This window comes from Nicotiana tomentosiformis, chromosome 2, assembly GCF_000390325.3.
Source record: "Nicotiana tomentosiformis chromosome 2, ASM39032v3, whole genome shotgun sequence".
Lineage (NCBI taxonomy): Eukaryota > Viridiplantae > Streptophyta > Magnoliopsida > Solanales > Solanaceae > Nicotiana > Nicotiana tomentosiformis.
Window position 1 is genome coordinate 2,324,881 of NC_090813.1, and position 15,421 is coordinate 2,340,301.

The 15,421-nt window shown below is 40.1% G+C and overlaps 2 protein-coding genes across 4 annotated transcripts; one reads left to right on the forward strand and one right to left on the reverse strand.

Moving 5' to 3' along the window:
- Positions 1-3,665: 3,665 nt before the first annotated feature.
- LOC104085311 (SNW/SKI-interacting protein A-like) lies at positions 3,666-9,072 on the forward strand. Of its 3 annotated transcripts, none has more exons than XM_009589310.4 (2): positions 3,666-3,937; positions 7,040-9,072. In XM_009589310.4, exon 2 carries the CDS (start codon positions 7,070-7,072, stop codon positions 8,846-8,848), a length of 1,779 nt encoding a protein of 592 aa, XP_009587605.1. In that variant the 5' UTR covers positions 3,666-3,937; positions 7,040-7,069; the 3' UTR covers positions 8,849-9,072. The 3 variants fall into 3 exon arrangements, with proteins under 3 accessions (XP_009587605.1, XP_009587606.1, XP_070051003.1); XM_009589311.4 differs by having other exon boundaries at positions 3,682-3,937; positions 7,037-9,072; XM_070194902.1 differs by lacking the exon at positions 3,666-3,937 and adding an exon at positions 6,059-6,472.
- Positions 8,856-10,873, reverse strand: LOC138906846 (uncharacterized). The gene is made up of 2 exons (XM_070196551.1): positions 10,264-10,873; positions 8,856-9,034 (listed from the first exon to the last, which is right to left on the reverse strand). Exons 1-2 carry the CDS (start codon positions 10,871-10,873, stop codon positions 8,856-8,858), a joined length of 789 nt encoding a protein of 262 aa, XP_070052652.1.
- Between the last annotated feature and the right edge of the window lie 4,548 nt (positions 10,874-15,421).

A 15,421-nucleotide genomic window follows, 5' to 3' on the forward strand; every position in this document is an offset into this window, starting at 1 on the left:
TTTTTAGGATCCAATGACACCGACGAGAATTGTACCAAAAAGAAAAAATAGAATTATAACTAGGAGATTTGAGAAATGATTAATCTTTTTCATGTAGCGTTGCCTAATTAATATCTAATGCTTATCTATGTCTATCGAGAATATTTAAATTTTAAGATTATTTACATATAATCTAAATAACTCAAATATTTGACATGATTAGTGTCCGTGCATCCGCGCGGGTGCTAATACTAGTTAATAAACTAACTCCGATAATAGAATCTCCTTATCTCTCTTGCTCTTGTTACCATATAACCTATATTCAGCCAACGAACGTCACACATCCTATAACATCTACGTTAGAAAACATAACAAAAAACTTAGAAAATAAATTTAAATTTTTTAATAAGGCACAATGATTTTTAAACCTGTAAGTAGTCAGCTATCACTAATTCGGGTCTCAGTAGTTAGGACTTAGGACGTCAATAAATTGAAAATCATGGATTTTGGGACTTCACAAAATTTTATCATTTTTTTTAATGTAGTAAATATCAAGAAATATATCATGTGATTCGCCATAAACCGGCATATAAGTTTCAGTATTAGGAGCCACCTTAAAACCCACAATTACGTATGCACAATATTCCTGGATCTTATCCTACTGCCTCATAATTTTATTCTTGCGAATGGTTTCAGGTGGTGTGTATATGGACCGAGTTGGTTTGGTTTTCAACTATATCAATTTGGACTGGTTCGGTTTTATCGAATTTTCGGATTTTTTTGTTACATGAATATTATTTCAATCTTACTTTGTTAAAGTTAATATAGTTTTGATAAGTGAATATATGTTTAGTAAATATTGAAAAAATTGACAAACATATGATCTATTAAAATATTCTAATGGGAAAATTCTTTTAGTAACACATGATAGTTATTTTCTTAGTCGTCTAACAATAATTTTTCGTTAATGTACGCTTTCAAAGTTAACACATGATAAGATCCCAAATATTTCTATATTTTTTAAAGAAAATTCAATATAAAGTCTTAAAAATATATATATAAATTAAATATTTATATGTCGGTTTGGGGTTGCTCTAGTAGTGAGCATCCTCCACTTTCAACCAAGAGGTTGTGAGTTCGAGTCACACCAAGAGCAAGGTGGGGAGTTCTTGGAGGGTCTATCAGAAACAACCTCTCTAACCCAGGGTAAGGTTAAGGTCTGCGTACACACTACCATCCCCAGACCCAGACTCCACTAGTGGGATTGTACTGAGTTGTTGTTGGTTCGGATTTTTTTACTCAATACCAAACCTAGTCGAATTTTTTAATCGATTTGGTTTGATTTTTTCGGTTTGGTGCGATTTTTCGGTTCGAGACTTTCATGTATCAAAATCTTTGGTTGGAATAAAAAATAACAATAAATTCGCATAAAAGTTTCCCACAACTAAAATATAATAGGATAATATAATGCTTGAGACAAATAGAGATTCATGACACGAAAGAACCAATAAAGAATCAAAATAAAACTGAAACACGTACATCCTGATCAATAAGAATCATGTCGAGGCTAATAAATGTTCTTCAAATTGACCAAACGCCAAATACGACATATACTGGCTCTTATGGATCAATCTTCCATAGAAGGATTGAGGTTATCAAGCGATGCCGCAACTGTTTCCTCAAGAGGTCGTTTAGAAAAAATAATTAGTCGTAACTATTTAAATTCTACCAAAATAAATTCACATGGATAGTTTACTAATATTGTCCCTTTATATAGCCGATGCAAAGGAGACGTCAAAAGGATAATAATTCTATGTATCTAGCTTAGCGATGCATAGTGGTGACCACCGGGGGCGGCCCAAACTCATCGGATGCCTAAAACAAAATTTTAATAAGAGACCTTAATATATATATATATAAAATTAACATCGTTTTTAAAAAAAATTAGACAAGTGTTTATGTAGAATTAAAAAAAAATAAGAACTTAGTTTTATAAAATACAAAAAATTAAATAAATTTAACGTTGATTGCATCACAACTGAAATGGGAAAACCCTGAAAACATAAGTGACTCCTTTTTTTTAGTAAGTCCCTTTCTATATTTGGTAACAATTCAACTTTCGATTTTTATTTTTACCATTAATGAGATGATTTCTAGCCCAAAAACTTCTATGATTTATTTAAGACTACAAGTTTCAAAAGCCTTCCTTTATTTCATAAAATCCATGTCCAGTCAAACACTTTCATATAAATTGGGACGGAGAGAGTATAATTTATGTAAGAAAAATAAATAATAAGTTAGATTATTAGATATAGTTACGTGACCAATTAATGAATAGAAAAATATAATTAAGGAAAAAAGTAAAATAAGATTGACAGAAAACTATTTTAGTTATATTAATTAGAGAAAGAAATCGAGTTATTAAAAATTAATATGACAATAAAGAAATAAATTTATCAATAATAAAAGATAATTATATAAATAATATACTACTATATATAGAGAATACTAATAATTTTGGGGCTCTTAGATTTTTGGGGCCTAAAGCAAGTGTTTCACTTGCTTTAGGGTTGGGCCGCCCCTGGTGACCACTCTACACTTTCAACCAAGAGGTTATGAGTTCGAGTCATCCCAAGAAGAGCAAGGTAGAGAGTTCTTGGAGGGAGGACGCCGATGGTCTATCGGAAACAGCCTTTCTACCCCAGGATAAGGGTAAGATCTGCGTACACATTATACTCTCCAGATCCCACTAGTTATATTATACTGGATTATTGTTGTTGTTGTTGTAGCTCAGCGATGCAAAGTACTTAAAGAATACAGGGAACTCAAAAAATTACTACACTATTAAAGATGAAAAGCTTTATAAGACAAGAATAATGCAAGCTTAACAATCATGAATGCATCTGAACAATCAGAGGCAGAGCTAAAATTTGAAGCTTGTGAGTTCGGGATTGTAATCTTTTTAAGTTATTGGGTTCTAAATTGATAGTTTATATGTATTCAATGAATTTCTTAAGACAAATATAGAGTATGAACAAAAGCTACTGAGTTCGGCCGAACCCGCATTCCACACTCTAGCTCCGCCCCCGTGAACAATGTTACTAGCATTCAAAGTATTGTGTTCACTAAATGCTAAATGAGCAAGCAATCAACATGCTAAATTGAAACTACAATGAAAAAATAATTTAGGATTCGTCCAAAATCGATTATCTGCTTTCTGAAGTGGGTAAGGGTGGATAAAGAGAGGAGAAAAGAGTAAAGAAAAAAATTAATATTCTAAAAGAGGAGGATTAAATTTTCAGAAAAGCCAAAACTACCCACCCTTTAATTATGCTAATTGATATAATCAGATATGAATTAGGGTTTAAGATTCACTTGTTAAAAAATAAAGGTAAAAATGATCCAAAATTTAGACGACCATGGTTTAATTGGTAGTTTGGTACCAAGATTTAAGGGAAGATAGGGCAGCGCAATGCACTAAGTATTTGCTGTGTGCGAGGTCGGAGAAGATCGAATTACAAGGATTTATTGTAATTAATTTTACCTATATTTCTGTAAGAACACGTGTAACATAACAACAACTTTACTGTAACGCCTAATTTCCTAGTTTAGGGTTTATTTTGGCCCTTTTTGTGTTTATTTATGATCACCAATTCACCATCGCGTCTGTTAGTCCCCAGTCTATTCTGCCCTTCATATATCGTTTTACTACTTTTTCTATAACTTGGTTTATCTGTAATTTTATTTAAATCTGGACCTAAACTTTATCAGTTCTAGGCTTTCTGAACAATTCCGCCGCCTCCAATCATACACCTCTTTGTTCCTTATTTCTGCTCCGCGGGTACGTTAATCTGAGGCTGTTGCTCTTATTGCGATCTCACGTGTGATCTCTGCGCTGCATTATTTTTCTTGCTGAAGGAAGAAAAAAAAAGGACAGAAAGATTCAAAATTTTCTGTTGTAAGTCCGCTGATGCTCTCTGGCTCTCTCTTTCTGCCCCTTTCTCTTTGATTTTTTTAAATATTCTTAGATTCTACTGTTTTTTTTTCGATCCAAAATCAAGATGGATCGAGTAAGGGTTTTGGGCTTACAGCTTGTTTGGATGGTTGTTAATCATTGTATTGTATTGCTATCCAAAAATAATATTTGTTTTGATTGTTTTATTAAAATTGATTGTATTATATTTTTAAATCTATTATTCCGTAACAATGAAAAGTTTCATTTTTTTAAACAATACATGTGGTGAAGTGAGATTGTTTCCTATTTTTCTTTCCAATTATACCATAACTTATTACTCCATTATTCTATTTTACCCTTTGCTTTTTTTTCTTTTTTTTTTTAAATTTTAACTCCAAATCTCCCGCCTATAACCTATTGTTTCTTCTTTCCTTTTTTTTCCAGAACTTATGTGACATCCAACTCCAACTTAAAATTGCTAATTTTGTTAGAATTTGCATGAATTTAATTGTTCAGTCTATTTACAAGACATATTTGGTGATAAATTAGTAGAGAAAAGGGTTTTCTAAAATTATTTTTATGCGTAATTCTTGATAAATTTAATATTTAAATAATTGAGGGTATTTTAGTAAACTTATCAAGTTACAGTACAGTGCGATACAGTCAAACCAAACAACAAAATGTTATTTAACAACAACAAACAATACAATCTATCCAAACGTTGTGTTTATTAAACGATACAATACAATACAATATAAAACTATGTGTAACAACCATCCAAACAAGCTGTTAGGGCTCGTAGGAAGTAGGACAAATTATAGATTTATGGCTATTGGAAAGCCTGACGGTTTAGAGGGTGGTCCTTAAAACGTTTTACTGAGACTCAGCTATACTAAAATATAAAGAAATTGGTTCCTGGACAAGGTTCAGTCCAAATTAGGACTAGTGTTTTAAGTGGATTCAGTTATTCAGTACGTGTCCTACATGTGCTGGTAGGAGGTGACATGTACCCGATGGAATAATTAAGGTGCACACAAGCTAACTTGAACACCACTATCATAAAAAAGAGAGGATTAGTGCTGATCTATACGCCTACCCCTAACTTATCTCGGAATGATATTGAGAGCTGCATATCAGGCTTTCAGAGTAGTGGCAAGAAGATAAAGTCCTATCTGACACTAAGAGTTTTTTGACATCTTTCTTGCACCTTCTAGGTTTTGAAATATAAGAATACTGTGCTTCTATGAGATTAAGATATTCATATGGCTTGAAATTGTTGTAATATTTTCTTACTTGGGAATGCTCAACCTTTTTTTGCATGTGTAGGGTTTCTGCAGTTGGAATGAGTAATTGAAGTTACCTATATTCTTTTGGAATTTTGTCCGAATTTGGAAGTTGGAATTTTCTTTTCTTATGAAGTCCAGTCATTTTAACTGCAATCAAGTCATTTTGACATTATATCAGTGTATCCTTTTTGCTACAAGAACATTGATTTTAGATTTATCAGTGTTGTCAAAGGCAAAAAGCTCTAAAAAATGCTCTAGGTCTGTTGGGGCTTTAAGCGCAAAGCGCACTTAAAGTGTGGGCTTTAGTAAAAAAAAAAGGCGCAATGAAGGGGAAATATATATAGAACAAAGTAACAAATTCATTCAAAATATTTTCCTTTACAGCTAATACACTTATTTTATTTTCCGATTATGTTTGTTGTTTAGTGCTGCTTGATTTACGACAAAACTCATGGGCAATGAGGTGCATGTCTTAGTGCCTTGCCTTAGACTGAAGTGCAACTTAAGCGTGTCGAAGCACCCTCCCTGAGCTTTTCTGAGTTTCAAGGCTTAAGCGCGCCTTAAATGACCCTTTGACAACACTGAGATTTATGAGATGAGTACTATTTAAGCTATAAGAGTTGTTTAATATAACTGATGGTATTGATGTGGCTCCCAAAACAAAAAACCAAAGAAAAAGCAATGTGTATTTCCTGACAATAGCATCACGGTTATATGAAGATATGAATCTAATTCGTTCATGTATTGTTAAGAAATAAAAAATAATTGGTTAGTATTATAGCAAGTGTACTCAAAGGGTGGGAAAAAAAGCTATTATTGCCTTTAAGCTTTTAGAAATTTGAATTTCTGCATTTGAAATTATTGAGCAAATATAGTAGATAATCAAGAAAGGTCATGGAATTTCTTCTCTATCATTTTCTATCATTCTTAAGGCACCATAATAAATCATTTAATGTACTGCATATGCCCCTGAAATGTGATCAATCTTGTGATTTACATGTAACTAAAGTGATGAATGAATGATGCTAACGAAACAAAAGGATGCATGTATCAGTTGAATGGGCACCTTGCGACCCATCAATTAACATAATGTGGTAACTAATAAAATGTTAATTTTCTGAATTATCATATAAAGGCACATTTTTATTTGAGTCAAAATCCTTCTTTATATTTAACATGTATTTTTTTTGCCTCTGCAATGAGTAAATAAATTTTCTCATTGTCCGATTATCCAGGAGTGGCTCATTTCCAGGTGAAAAAAGAGTGAAGTCCCTTTACATTTTTTGTTTTCTTTTCTAATCTTTTTGTTTTTTTGCTTTTGATAATTAGATTTTTAACTTTCATTTAGCTGTTTTTTTATTACTTTCTGGAATTGATCAAGTGATTCTTCTGCAATCTATATTTTGCTTAATCATTTTTGGGTATCTTGTGATTGTTCAAGTCGCAAATCCCATATCTCTTTTCTGACTCTGGAAGACATCTATTTTACCTATCTTGATCTTATTGATGCTTTGCAAAATAAACTTTTACAACTTTATAAATTCTTTTTCATCCTCCTTTTTTATAAAAACCACCAGTACTCTTTCTAGGAAGTATTTTCGGGGCCAAATGAAGAATGAATTAGCTAGGATCCATGGTATTCAGACTCAAGTCATGACTCGAATAACTCTTTTGATATTGATGAAATCTCTTCCCTCTATCTTCTTGTTTTAGTTGATTTTGATTCTTTGTTGATCTTATATATCTTTGGTAGTTTTGTAGTTGGTTTTATCCATTGACCTTTTTAATGATAGTTGTTCTGTTTCTCTGTGTAAAGCAGTCTAGGCGTTTCAAGTCTGGACGTTTGAACATGGCAGCTCTAAAGGACCTGCTTCCACCAGCAAAATCTACTAGCAGTACACACTATGATCATACAAATGACCCGTGGTTCAAGAACAGATATACTGCAAGTGAGGCAGAGAAGACAGCAGTCATCAAGGCAAATCCTGTTCCTCCTTATCTGAAAAGAGCTGGCTTTAGGCCATCTAAGCTCGAGGATTTTGGGGATGGAGGTGCATTCCCCGAAATTCACTATGCTCAGTATCCACTGGATATGGGCAGAAAGAAGGATTGGAAACCTGGGGGGAAGACCTTGCCTGTTACGGTGGATGAGCATGGTGATGTGAGGTATGATGCGATTGTGAGGCAGAATGAAAATTCAAAAAAAATTGTTTATTCTCAGCATAAGGATCTTATCCCGAAGTTTGTGAAGGATGAGGATGACGAAGACATGGATGTGGAAGAGAAGCAGAAAATAATTGAGGAGACCACCCAGGAGACCAAGGCTGCTCTTGAGAAGATTGTAAATGTTCGGTTGAGTGCTGCACAGCCCAAAAATGTTCCTACGCAATCTCAAGACTCCAAGTTTATTAAGTACAAGCCCTCCCAGCAGTCGGCAGCATTTAACTCAGGTGCAAAAGAGAGGATTATTAGGATGGTGGAGATGCCTGTGGACCCTATGGAGCCACCAAAATTCAAACACAAAAGGGTTCCAAAGGCCTCTGGTTCTCCACCTGTGCCAGTAATGCATTCTCCACCTCGTCCTGTTACAGTGAAGGACCAGCAGGATTGGAAGATACCTCCGTGTATATCAAACTGGAAGAACCCCAAAGGTTATACAATTCCTCTTGATAAGCGTCTGGCTGCTGATGGTAGGGGACTTCAGGAGGTGCAGATCAATGACAACTTTGCAAAACTATCAGAGGCTCTATATGTAGCAGAGCAGAAGGCCAGAGAAGCCGTTGCAATGAGGTCAAAAGTCCAGAAAGAGATGATGATGAAAGAGAAGGAAAAGAAGGAGATGGAACTTCGTGAGTTGGCCCGCAAGGCAAGATCTGAGAGAACTGGTGTGGCACCTCCAGCAGCTGAGAGGGGAACCATGAATGATGATGATATGAGTGTGGATTATGAGCGTGCAAGAGATTTTCCTAAAGAGTCAAGGGAAGATAGGGAGGAGCGATTACGGAGGGAGAAGATACGGGAGGAGCGGCGTCGAGAGAGGGAGAGGGAGAGAAGGTTGGAGGCCAAAGATGCTGCAATGGGTAAGAAGAGCAAGATTACCAGAGACAGAGACCGTGATGTCAGTGAAAAAGTGGCTCTGGGGATGGCCTCTACTGGCACATCAAGAGGGGAGGTTATGTACGATCAGAGATTATTCAACCAAGAGAAAGGGATGGATTCTGGATTTGCCACTGATGACGCTTACAACGTCTATGATAAGGGCCTGTTTACTGCTCAGCCTACACTTTCTACTCTATACAGACCGAAGAAGGATGCTGATTCTGAAATGTACGGAGGTGCAGATGAGCAGCTGGAGAAGATAATGAAAACAGAACGCTTTAAACCTGACAAGGCATTTGCAGGAACATCGGAGAGAGCTGCTCCAAGAGATGGACCTGTACAATTCGAGGAGGAGGTTGAGGAAGCTGATCCATTTGGTTTGGATCAGTTCTTGACAGAGGTTAAGAAGGGTAAGAAAGCAATGGCGAGTGTTGGTAGTGGAGGAACTATGAAGGCTAGTGCTGGTACCACACGAGATGGCTATGAAACATCTAGCAGAACTCGTATTGCTTTTGACAAGGGGCGTTAAAGTACCTTCAGGTAGCAGGAAGTACTGGCTGTGGACCATTGCTGACTGCATCTACTATGCATAGTGTGCGATAATCTGCTGGTGTTTCATTCTGTACTATTTGCCAAGTAATTGCTCTTTGCATGACAAAAATAGTAACTGCTCTGTCTTCATGCTCTTGTAACACATCTTCTTTGTTACTCGTTACTGTTTGGCTTTAATTTATTCAGAATAATTCCTGTCTATCTTTTCTGAGTTTGCAACACTTCTTTATTGTTTGCTTTGACACTTAAAATTTTCATCGCTCAACTAAATGAAGCGCCTTTGACCAGTTAGATGATGCTTTAACTGTAGGTGAAATGAAACGTGAAAACATGGAGGAAATGGGTTTCATTTCCAATTTAGAGAAATTCGTGGTCCAACAACGATCAAATAAATATATTCAGAGATGTAAAATCAGTTAGCAGAGATGTCGGAATGATGGAGGAGCTGGAGCTCATGCCATAACACGTTTTACAATATCTCATTGTTTCTTAGAATTGGGATCAACTGTGCAGAGTATCCACATCAAAACTGTTACGTGGCGCCTTCCTGATGTTCTTCGGAAGGGCGACGTAAGGCTAAGCAACCGATGTCAGTGCGGTTGCTATGCGCCAACTGAGGTCCTCGCCGTACGCTAGACTAGATTGTGAGTGCCGTACGGGAAAACCAATGTCGTGTTCAATTGAGCAGCGGAAAATGAGCAACTGATGATGAAAGCTGATGATTGTATTGATAATGATGATGAAAGCTATTACAAGATGCTATGCGGTGTCGGGGGGGAGAGACACCAGCACAGAGAATTGTTTGAATGCTTGAATGCTTTGGTCCCCCTTAATAATGCTTAAAAAAAAAAAACCAAAGTTACATGAGTTGACCTAAGAAAGCTGTTGAAGCACACTGAAAATGAATGAAGTAAAACTACTCTATAATTACAATGAAAAGGACTTAGTCTTCTATGGAAGCAAGTCCGATGGCAGCAACTTTGTCTTGAGCAGCAGGGTCTGCGCGCGCATTGCTGTGGGCGCGCGCGACACTATTTGGATCTGCCAGCGGCTGGGCGCTGGTGCTTGGCATTGGGTCTGCGCGCAGGGCATAGTCTGGGTGTGCGGCGCTGATGGCAACATGATGATTTGTGCGCGCGGCATTGTCGGTACGCGCGACACTGATGGCATTGGCCAGCCGCTGGGCGCTGGCATTGATTATCGGTGGGGCGACAGAGGCGCATGCTCGCTTGTCACTTGGCGCTGCCGAGACCACGGGGCCGACCGTGGCGCTAGGCGTTGGGAGGCTTGCCGGGATGCCACGGGGCGCGTCCAAGGGGTCATGGGTCGATGATGGAAAGCAGCCCATGACATTCTCCCCCACCTGAGTTGGCGACGTCCTCGGAGCCTTACCTGCAGGATGATGATGATTGGTCAGGCTCTTGACGGCTGGGAGGTCTGTTCCCCTCGGTGCTGTGAGATGTCTTTCTGAGTGATCTTCCATGCATTTCTGAACTGGCTCGAGGCGGATGACATGGAAGACTGGATGGATTTTCCACCAGGATGGTGTGTTCAGCTGGTATGAGGATTTCCCGATGCGCCTTTCAATGGAGAAAGGCCCGATGAGGTTTGGCAATAGGCGAGGATCTTGGGTCCTCTTTGCAAATAAGTTCCGCCTCGGGGTTCTTACCATCACTTTGTCCCCTGCTTGATGTTGGGCAAAGTGAAGGTTTCGTTCGGCATGCCTCGTTGCCCTGTCTTGGGCCCTGACAAGATAGCTCCGCACTATCTTCAAAGTATGTTCCCATTCTGTGGAGAAACTGGCAGCTCGATGAGATGATGGTATGGTTGGTGCATTCACATTATGTGGGAGAAGCGGTTGCTGTCCGGTAACAATTTCAAAAGCGCTTTTGTTTGTATGGGCGCACTTTTGGGAATTGAAACACAGCTGAGCAGCATCCAGAAGCTTCACCCAATGAGTTTGTGGCCCGGTAGCAAATTGGCGGAGATATTCCTCCAGCATGTCATTGAACCGGTCTGTTTGATCATGTGTTTGCTGCTGATGATGATGGTTTGAGTTGTAACTCAATTTGGATCCGAGGCAACTGAAGAGTTGGGTCCAAAACTTGCTAGTGAAGCGTGGGTCGCAGTCACTGATGATGTTGTTGGGTATACCCCAATGTTTGACAACATGGGAGAAGAAGAGTCGAGCTGTTGCTTCTGCCGACTGGGGCTGCGATGAAGGTAGCATATTTGGAAAACAAGTCTACTACCACCATGATGGTTGCATGATTTCCGACCTTGGGTAACCCTGTGATGAAATTCAGGGAAATGCTTTCCCAAGGTCTCTGTGGGACTGGTAGCGGCTCCAAGAGTCCCGCTTTTGCTGGGTGATCCGACTTGGCCTTTGGGAATGCTTGGCCAGTCTTCACACAATGAGGGGCGCCATGAGCTGTTGGGCCCCGATGATGTGATGCCTGTTTGATGATGTTGAGGGCAGCCGGAACTGTGGGTTTAGGTCTGTTGGTTCCCTCCTTAAACTGCATGGCCGTGATGTTTCCAGCGGCCATCTTCTTGGATATGCATGGTATGGTGTGGGGTTTGGCCCCTTTGTCTCCCATCATTAGGAGCATGTTGGCATATGGTACCGGGATGGTGTTGGTCTGCCTGAGGAATTCCAATCCCACTATCAGTTCGAAGTCATCGATGATAGCTATGCGTAGGTCGAATATTCCCTTATATGGGCCAAGCTGGATTGGCGCTTCTTTGGCTATTCCACTCACTTACTGAGATGGAGAGTTGATAGCCTTGACACGACCCTTGCATTTTTGCACTGCTAGACCGAGGCGTTGCACCTGAGTTGAGGCCACGTAGTTGTGGCTAGCACCCGTGTCTATCAATGCCCGAATAGGTCTGCCATTTACTTTCATGTCAACGAACATTAAGGTCCTCTTTTGTGATGTGGGAGGCCTTTCGTCCGCCTTTCCTTTCCCTTTCTTGTCGATTGGGAATGCCTTCTTCTTGGGGTTGCCAGTACTGGTTCCCGCCAAGGTATCATGAATGGAGCCGACAAATGCGTTGAAGGCACCTACTTGATCGGTGCCGTATGGGTCGTCGGTGTCTGTATCGTCATTGTCAATAGTTTGTTGAGCATTGACTTGTATGTTGGGGCATTGATTGTTCCAATGTTCCCCGTCGCAATGACGGCATTCTGATGGGGGGTTTCTCCCCTGATGGTTGTTGACTGATGCAGTAGTGTTATTGCTTGAGGTAGGAGTCTTGGATTTGGATGCACCTCGATCTCCTCCGTTTCTGTTGGGGCCACCGTTGCTAGGTTGGCTCCCGTTGTATCCCCCTCGGACAGGCGGCTGGGGCCTATCCTTCTGAGTTTCCAACTGATAATCCCCAAGGCACTCAACAGCTTGAATGGCCTTGGGTAGGGTATCTACCCGCTGTCTTTGCAGTTCCATACGAGCATGAGGTTTCAAACCTTCTATGAATGCGAACAGTTTGTCTTTGTCCCCCATATCCCGTATGTTTAGCATGAGTGCGGAAAATTCACGCACGTAGTCCCGCACCGACCTGGTGTGGCGGAGTTCACGCAACTTTCTTCGTGCATTGTATTCCACATTTTCGGGGAAGAACTGCAGGCGTATGGCGGCCTTCAGTTCTGCCCATGTCTGGAGAGTATCTTCACCGGCCCTGATGGCTTCGTATTTGACTCGCCACCAGAGTTTTGCATCGCCTTGAAGATACATGGCAGCAGTTGCTACCTTTTTGGATTCTTCCAAATGTCCAACGGCATCGAAGTATTGTTCGATGTCAAAGATGAAGTTTTCCACTTCTTTAGCATCCCGGGCTCCGTTGTATGGCTTGGGCTCCGGAATTTTGAGCTTTTGTGGAATGGGGCCAATGTTCATGGCACCCCTGATGTGATTTTCGCCCCCTTTGAGCAGGCTTTGTAGTGCAGCATTGACAACATTGAGCTGGCCTGTCAAGTTGTCTATGGTTTGCTGCATGACTGTCAGTCTGTCTGCCTCTAGTTCCCGATGGGCTAAATCCTCGGCACGCTCCTGTTGGAGGTCCTCGAATTTGCCATGAATGTTGGTTGCCTCGACGGCAGCCGTTTCCCGGTCTTCCTCAGAGTCTTGACTGATGTTTGCAATGTCATTTTCGGCCTGCCGCATTTTGCGGTCCAGGTCGTCCAACCTTTGCACTAGGCTGGTTTTTAGACCAGGCAACGTATCCACGATGGGCCGTAATGCGTCAACCGTCTCTTCTAGGGACGTGAGTCGATCCCCATGATTCACCATGGTCAGAAATGGTGATGATGATGCCAATGAGTTCCCTCATCCGATGTCGAGCCTAGGCTTTGATACCAACTGTTACGCGGCGCCTTCCTGATGTTCTTCGGAAGGGCGACGTAAGGCTAAGCAACCGATGTCAGTGCGGTTGCTATGCGCCAACTGAGGTCCTCGCCGTACGCTAGACTAGATTGTGAGTGCCGTACGGGAAAACCAATGTCGTGTTCAATTGAGCAGCGGAAAATGAACAACTGATGATGAAAGCTGATGATTGTATTGATGATGATGATGAAAGCTATTACAAGATGCTATGCGGTGTCGGGGGAGGAAGGGGGGGAGACACCAGTACAGAGAATTGTTTGAATGCTTGAATGTTTGAATGCTTTGGTCCCCCTTAATAATGCTTAAAAAAATAAACCAAAGTTACATGAGTTGACCTAAGAAAGCTGTTGAAGCACACTGAAAATGAATGAAGTAAAACTACTCTATAATTACAATGAAAATGACTTAGTCTTCTATGGAAGCAAGTCCGATGGCAGCAACTTTGTCTTGAGCAGCAGGGTCTGCGCGCGCATTGCTGTGGGCGCGTGCGGCACTATTTGGATCTGCCAGCGGCTGGGCGCTGGTGCTTGGCATTGGGTCTGCGCGCAGGGCACAGTCTGGGTGTGCGGCGTTGATGGCAACATGATGATTTGTGCGCGCGGCATTGTCGGTGCGCGCGACACTGATGGCATTGGCCAGCCGCTGGGCGCTGGCATTGATTATCGGTGGGGCGACAGAGGCGCATGCTCACTTGTCACTTGGCGCTGCCGAGACCACGGGGCCGACCGTGGCGCTAGGCGTTGGGAGGCTTGCCGGGACGCCACGGGGCACGTCCAAGGGGTCATGGGTCGATGATGGAAAGCAGCCCATGATGGAGGAGCTGGAGCTCATGCCATAACACGTTTTACAATATCTCATTGTGTCTTAGAATTGGGATCAACTGTGCAGAGTATCCACATCAAAACACATGTGCAAACACTTCCGAATCAATTGCTGAATATTTGGAGTCCGAAACCAACGTAAAATTGGGCTTCAAGAACCAAACTCATGTAAAGAAAAGTATCTATAGCGCATGGTATGCATGTGGTATACCATTTTGGTCTGATGAATCAAGCTAACGGGTATTATCAGGCCTAAAGAGGTATAGCGCATGTATATCATGTGCCATAGGTCCCCATTTTAAAATCCACTTTCTTCCCCCACATAACAGAAACAACGCTCCCCCCCCCCCCAAAAAAAAAAAAAAATTCTGCCATTAGCGGCGGATCCAAGGTCCCACCACGTAAATTTAATCAATTTTTTTTAACGAAAAAATACAAGATTCAAGGTATATTCGAGGCGTAGAACACGAATCTTGCTTGCATTTCGAAAAAGGGAGTCGTTTGTCCACATTGAACAATGAGGAAAAATCTTCAAATTTAGCTATTTTCCCTAATATTTTTCTTATAATAACTAAAAAATTTATATATAGTATTAACATTAAACTATGTATTCTTGTAATTTCCTGTTTTTATTCATTTTTATAGTAATTTTTGAAAATTAGATTTTCGGGAAAATTCTAGAATTTTTGTGTTTGTGTTTGTGTGAGGGTTGATTCTTTTGTTGCCTATGATGCCTATGCTAATATCATTTGAGTTGTGGTTAGCGACGAACGTGGCTATTTAGTTGTATTAAGGCGTATAAGGCCCAAGGCAAAATTTATGAAATAGCAATGATGCGTAGAATCGTGTGGGACTTGGTGTATTGTATTCTTGTGGCTTGCTAACTGGCTAAAATTTCTAGGTAGGCCTAGAAACAAAGAAAACGTGATCTTTAAGTGGAGGAGAATGTGGCATACCACATATTTTTAAATAGTTAAGACTTCATTGGAAAGTCATTAAGCACTAAACATATCATTTGCATGCTAATAATAGTTAAGGTTATCAAATAAATTTGTTTAGGTATGTGAAATTGTGTTGACATAATTTGGAGGGTTATAATGATGTTTAGAAGTCGGGGGAAGGAATTTGGAACAAGTTGAAATTGTTAAAAGAAAAAAGACGCTCAAAGTTGCACATGACTTAACTTCAAACTATCATAACTCTCTCTATATAATCTATTGTACTGTGTTTAGAAATTAAATTAAAGATCTTTGAGTCTAGTTTTTAAAGGTTCAAATCATTCGCCATTTGAAATTTTATACACAAAATTACGGCTAATTTAGTGAGAATTGTCCATTCTATGCA

Bases quoted from the DNA above. Each gene is read 5' to 3' on its own strand.
- LOC104085311 (XM_009589310.4), top strand. From the start codon at position 7,070: ATGGCAGCTCTAAAGGACCTGCTTCCACCAGCAAAATCTACTAGCAGT.
- LOC138906846 (XM_070196551.1), bottom strand. From the start codon at position 10,873: ATGCTGGAGGAATATCTCCGCCAATTTGCTACCGGGCCACAAACTCAT. The intron at 9,035-10,263 runs GTAAGGCTCCGA...AAAGCCAAACAG, and splicing joins CAATCATCATCATCCTGCAG to TAACGAGTAACAAAGAAGAT.